This window comes from Neopelma chrysocephalum, unplaced genomic scaffold, assembly GCF_003984885.1.
Source record: "Neopelma chrysocephalum unplaced genomic scaffold, ASM398488v2 Primary Assembly neopelma1_61b, whole genome shotgun sequence".
Taxonomy (NCBI): Eukaryota; Metazoa; Chordata; class Aves; order Passeriformes; family Pipridae; genus Neopelma; species Neopelma chrysocephalum.
The window spans coordinates 9,464,171-9,470,170 of record NW_020897717.1 but is presented as its reverse complement, the minus strand read 5'-3'; the positions used below and the strand labels follow the sequence as shown (position 1 = coordinate 9,470,170).

Sequence of the window (6,000 nt, the reverse complement as noted above, 5' to 3'; positions counted from 1 at the left end):
ACAGCCATAGCAGACAGCAAAATAAATTTCAGGCTGTTAGCAAGTAAAAGAACCTTAGACATAAAATAGTGTTGTTAATTTAACACTAAAAGAAATACTGGAGTACTCAATGCATTTTTAAAAAGCAGTCAGTAAAAACGTGCTAAGGATGTATGTCCACTTAAAGCCTTATTACCATCACACTTCTATTGAGTGGGAACCCCAAGTGAAATAGCCTAGGAAGTGATTAAATGTGAATCCTCCAGTTCCCAAATTGAAATACAAACAAAAAGTGCACTCAGTTGTGATAATCTTGTCTTTAATAACAGAATGGACGGACTAAAGCATCTCCCTCACAATCATGAGTGGGGGCAGGTTGGATTCACAAGGATCTTGCATTACAAGAGGGGGTTTATATCACCATTTCCTGTTGCAACAGGAGCATTTCTTCACTGAAAAGAACCTGAAATTTAGTACAAATAGAAGCTGAGTTATCTGCTTTGAGATCAGCAAAGGTGACCTTCATAGTGAGAACAGGGAAAGCAGGGAGAGAACAATAACACTAGGCCACTCAGTGGTGATGAGCTGCAATCAGCTACAGCATTTTTGAAATGCAGCTGAATATGACGGTTCCAGATGAAAACTCTTACAATAATCATAGTAGCACAACTAATGAAGCTGCCCCATAAAAAAGCATGCAAGGAAGGGAAGAGAAGGAGAAAATTATTTGTGAAATGCTGGCAACCAACCACCCACCATTACCACCAAACGCACACGCATTCCTATAAAGATGGCAGGTATCACCAAGGAGCAAACTCCCAACTGCTGTTGGTATCTAATCAAAAGGTCATCAGTAATAATAATAAATAATAATACAAAAGCAATAATCTGAATCAATAGTCTCTGAGATGCCAATTTATTTATTCTACCCAGAGCACCATCCAACAGCAGGGGGGCCCATGGAGTCCCTCCTGCAAATGAAGTGGTCTAAAATACAAAACAAGTTTAGAATAAAATCAGTAACATTGTAAAAGGATGGACAAATGCATAGAAACTGCTTTTCTAGTTATTCAACTGACAGGTAGCTGTCCCCTGGAAACTAGAAAATGGAGAATCACCTAATAAAATCTTACCTTCAAAGAAAATGGCCAAAATGCTAAAGAAAGAGAACAAAAATACATAATTGTACTTTTATTATTTCTGTATTATTAATATAGAATGATATTCTATATTAAGAGCAGCTGCTTAGTTTCTCCCATATCAATTCAAACTGTCACAGTGGCAGATAAATCCACATTCATGACAATTCACATTCTTCTTAAGTTAGTGGAAGTCAGTGGTTAGCAGCAATTTATATAGCACAGGCTTTCATGGTCCTCTTGTTGCTGAAAGACTGCCAAGGAAACACAATAAATGGGGTCTGCTTTCACCCTACAGGATCTGCAGTTTCATATTAGGTTAAATGGAAGAGGAACATGGGACTCACGCTTCATTAGAACAGCAATGATGAAGCCAGAGTAAGAACAAAGAAAAACTAAGAGACACAAAAAATGAGAGCTGAAATTGCCAATATAGAGATGCTAACAATATCCACAGGACACTAAACTGCTATAATAAACTTGTGCTATAAGAGTATGAGGTAAACAGTGGGCTATCATTTCCTTTTTTGTCAGAGAAAGAGTGGAGGGAGCTAGAAGGAAATAATCATAATCTAATATAGATGACATCTTTGATAATAATTTTTAAAAATTAAAGTGTCATTTATCCAAAAATAACATAATAGTCATATTTAAAATGTTGCAGTAGTTCTCATGGGGGAAATAAGATTTATTTTTCTTGCTTTATAGCTGTAGGCTTTGCAGAAATACTCTACAGTAACTGCATTTTAAGAGGCTGAGTTGCTTTTTATCCAGTATTCTCAAACCTATCAAATATTAAACCCCACAATGCTTTTTAAAATGTAAGCCTCTATTGCACCTCTTTGTACTTGTGATACCTACCCTGACATGAAGCCCAGAGAATTGATTTTAGCTTGTCTATATAATGCATTCACACTTTTCCAAGGAGTAAGAAACAGTTTGGGATTTACAAAAAGACTGGTCATGTTTCAATTATTAAAACCTTCCTTCTCTCTTCTAAGGAATAAAATTTTACATTACACACTTGTAAACAGAGAAATCCAAGCAGAAAGAATTTGCCTGTTAAATAATTCCCATATTTCACAGCAAACAGCCCAAGTGTATGACACTGCTACAGATCTGTTTGTTTCCTCTACACTATGCCTGCACACACATACATATTTTCTGAACACAAAACTGGCTTGTGATAGCTAATTGTTGTAATGAACTCCAGAACATAGAATCAATCAGATATTCTACTGTGCCTCTCCCCAGGCATTCTCTAGGTACAAAAATGTTCCTTAAAACTCATCTTTAATGTTGAAATGTGGCTGATCTTCAGGTTTAAAGTCTAGGTTGGGGCTGCCATCCTCATTCAGAATTCGTCGAGAAGTATAGCCAACAATTGGATATTTGGCCTTATAAACATTATTGAAGATATCATCCAGGGACTTCAGTTCCTCTTCTGTGAGTCCTGTCTAAAAAAATAGGGAAATGAAAGTCCTGTCTCAAAGAAATAAAAATATAGATATTTACATGCATTTTTTCTTTTTTACTGATTACTATAAAACTTAGGGTCAGCTTTTGGGTTTACTTTGCAGAGCGTGATGAACAAATTTAATAGTAGAATCTGTAATTTTATTCTTTTCATTCAAATTCAGCCTTGACAAAACTTTAATATACTCAGGTCAAACAAACCACTAACCTCCCTTCATTTTCCCATAAGTAAATCACATCTCAACTACGTAAAAACCCACTGCCAGAGTTAGCATCCACTGCCATGTCAGTGACACAGGATACACTAGACCAGCTGACAAAGTGATTTACTCTCTTTGTGAGCATTTTTAAACAGCAGGTGATTTTCCCTTTACACGCTTACATGTTGTATTGATTCCACAGATAAAAAACTCTTCTCTTGAAGGCTGTTAGCACCTTTCATGAGCAGTAAATACATATCTATTTTGTGTATTTAAAGAATATTAATGTATTTTGGTTTTAAATATGTGAATATTCTTAAATAAATACAAGTAATTTAAAATCATTATTCATCATCTTTCAAAATAATTTAACTTTGAAAAATGGAATTAAACCAATGGTTCATTTTCTTACTGTGTCATGTGTAAGATCTGCTGGATCCAGAGACATCTTTGCAACTCCTCTTGTTGAGTCTTTTCCAACCAAAGCATTGTATGGGGCTCCTTTTCCATAAAATTCTGTCAGATTTAAAAAAAAAATAAAATCCAGAGATGATCTGACAGTGTACAGGCTATGTTCAGCCTCTACTCTTCATCCAGCCTCTTAAACTTGCCAGTGATCTGAAAGCAACAGTTTAAGTCTACAACCCTTCTTTCCAAAACTGACTTTGGATTTGCTACTTTTTGATAATATATCCTAATCTTTAAAAAAAAACCCCAAACAACAAAACCAACCAACCAACCAACCAAAACAACAGAGGGTGGGGTTATATAGCTGTTCAAATTCCTATACTGCAGTCTTAAAATTTACCAATTATTTAGGGAGCTGTGCTTTACATTCTCATGAGATGTTTGTAGCCTCCAGAATTTGCATGGCAACCCTTGTCTAACTTAGGATTTAAAGATCAGCCAGCATGTATGACCAGACAAGCTGCGCTAACAAAGTTAGTTTTAACAAAGCAACAAGCCGTTAGTTTTCTTAGGATGACATTAAAACAAGTGTCTAAGACCCTCATGGCCCCTTCAAACATTTTATAGCAAATCTGGATTAAGTAGCGGGAGTTCAAATTAAAATATCTGTCGTTCTTAGGGAAGGCACAAACAGCAAATTCAGCCATAGATGGTTTAGGTGTAAATGACAAGACAAGAAGCCTTATGAAATAAGAAAATTTTTAAGGAGAAAAAAAATTACTTGGCCCCCTGCCCTACTTTCAGAATTACAGTGAACTCTTAAAAGAGTTTTGACCAGGCCATTTGGACAGCACAGATGGATGAATACCAGCACAAAAGGAAAAGATGAGCTGCAGCAGTGTTGATATTGTGTAGTGCCATACAGGTACAACCAAGTTAGCTTTGATCTGGTCAGGACAATGAAGTGCTGTAGCAGCAGCTTCCATGTAGCCTGACCCCACATCTGGTGACTCAGGGGTCTGGGCAGGTGTCTTCAGCATTTCTGTCAGCAGTGTCCAAGCTAACTGGACAGTGCTGGCTTGTCTATGTGTGCTGTAATCTCAAACCAGTGTAAGTTCTATACAAAACCTTTGTAGGGGAGCTGTCAGAGGAGGAAAACCAAGTTTTTTAAAGGAGGAAAAATGTGTTCTTTTTGTTGCAGGCTTCTAATACACTGGGAATATTTAAAAACAAATGACCGAATAATAACATGAAAACAAAGTAGACAGCAGATGAGATGCAAACTAACCTTTTCCAGAGGTAACATCAAATACTACTCCCTTCACCGCCAGGTAGATGGGCTGTCCTTCCTGGAAAGAAAGCCATCAATACATCCTCAGCACTTAAGCGTAGGCAAAAGGCAGTTAGTTTTAGCTATGAAATCCATAAGCACTCAGGACATAAAGGAGAGAATTAAATTATCTGTTGTATGTTTTCTCTTGTTATGTGCATATACCAGTGTACACATTCCATCTCTTGACATTTCTTGCTTGTACTTTAAGCTGTCCCTTATTTTTTTTTTTTTTTTACATTTTAACAATATGCAATGAGAGAATCTTTTTAATCTAAACAACACAGTCATAGAAGACATCCCTCTTGCAGGTCACCTCTTGTCTGCTTGAAGCCCATCCACTGCATCTTTCTATTCCTAATGCAGATGGATATTGCCCAAAATAAAAGGGTGTATGGCCAACAACATTCTTTATTTGATTAAGAAACAACAGATGAATGCATAAACACACAAATCTAATCTGCTGACATCTGTTTTACTTAATAAGCCAGTGCTTCTGCTTTGTATTTTACACATAAGATGTATTTTTAGTCAGATGTTGATTAGTTTCTTGAAAGTATCTGGAGAAGACTCTGAGAAGGTCAGCCAGCAAGATTTTTCAGAAGAGAAGCTGATGTGTGTCAAGACAGGACTTCATAGTTTTGAATGTGAAGTTCTGCTGAGGTTTCCGCATCACAGAAAGCTAAAAACTTTTAAGCTGAAATTGCGTTGTTATTTCCATAATCTTGTAAAAAAAGGGGGGGGTGTCTAAATACATGGTTTACTGAATTACAGAGGGAAAAATATTTTGGCTCCAACTCACGGTAATCTGAAATTCCCTGGCATGAGTACCTTGCCAAGCAGGCAATGAATAAAACAGGCTCATGCCATCTAATTGTGTGCGTGCAGCATCAAAATGGGCAGCTGCCAGCCGGACAGACCAACAGAGGGACGCCTGCAAACTTCTCACGGTGCCTAAAAGGCAGGTGATCCCCAAAATTCCTGGGCCGGAGGGATCGAGGGAACAGCGCAGCAGAAGCAAAGCACGGCAAGAGAAAGAACCAGGTTTAAGGCGTTTTCAGGGCACGGAGCGGCAGGGAAGGGGAGAACGCTGGGGCTGCCGGCCGCCCCTCCGGCCGCGGCCCGGCCCGGCCCCGGCGTCCAGCACCCCTCCCGGCCGGCCCTACCTGCTGCCCGTCGTATCTGGCCAGCTCGGGCTCGGTGAAGAGCCTCACGGGGGCCTCGGCCGGCGGCCTGAAGCGCAGCTGCGGCTCGGCGGGGGCGGCCGGCAGCGCTGCCAGCAGCGCGGCCAGGAGCAGCCGCGCCGCGCCGCCCGCCATGCCGCGCAGCCCCGCTCCGCCTCCCGCCGCCCGGCCCCCGGCTCCGGCTGCGGGAAAGGACGTGGGATATGCACGTGCACCGGGCTTAAAGAACCAGGCGCGCAGTGCGCGGCGCTGCTCCCAGGAAGAGTCGCGGTGGGCTCGGCGTG

At 40.1% G+C, this 6,000-nt stretch overlaps 1 protein-coding gene across 1 annotated transcript; it reads right to left on the bottom strand.

Annotated features, from left to right (window-relative positions):
• Positions 1 to 281: 281 nt before the first annotated feature.
• On the bottom strand, positions 282 to 5,866 carry NENF (neudesin neurotrophic factor). The gene is made up of 4 exons (XM_027681656.1): positions 5,699 to 5,866; positions 4,491 to 4,551; positions 3,207 to 3,310; positions 282 to 2,575 (listed from the first exon to the last, which is right to left on the bottom strand). Exons 1-4 carry the CDS (start codon positions 5,849 to 5,851, stop codon positions 2,399 to 2,401), a joined length of 495 nt encoding a protein of 164 aa, XP_027537457.1. The 5' UTR covers positions 5,852 to 5,866; the 3' UTR covers positions 282 to 2,398.
• Positions 5,867 to 6,000: the final 134 nt, after the last annotated feature.

Excerpts from the sequence above, each read along its gene's own strand:
- NENF (XM_027681656.1), bottom strand. The coding sequence starts at position 5,851 with ATGGCGGGCGGCGCGGCGCGGCTGCTCCTGGCCGCGCTGCTGGCAGCG. Across the intron at positions 4,552-5,698 it reads CCAGATACGACGGGCAGCAG|GAAGGACAGCCCATCTACCT; the intron begins GTAGGGCCGGCC and ends CTTTCTTTCCAG. Across the intron at positions 2,576-3,206 it reads CAGATCTTACACATGACACA|ACAGGACTCACAGAAGAGGA; the intron begins GTAAGAAAATGA and ends CTATTTTTTTAG.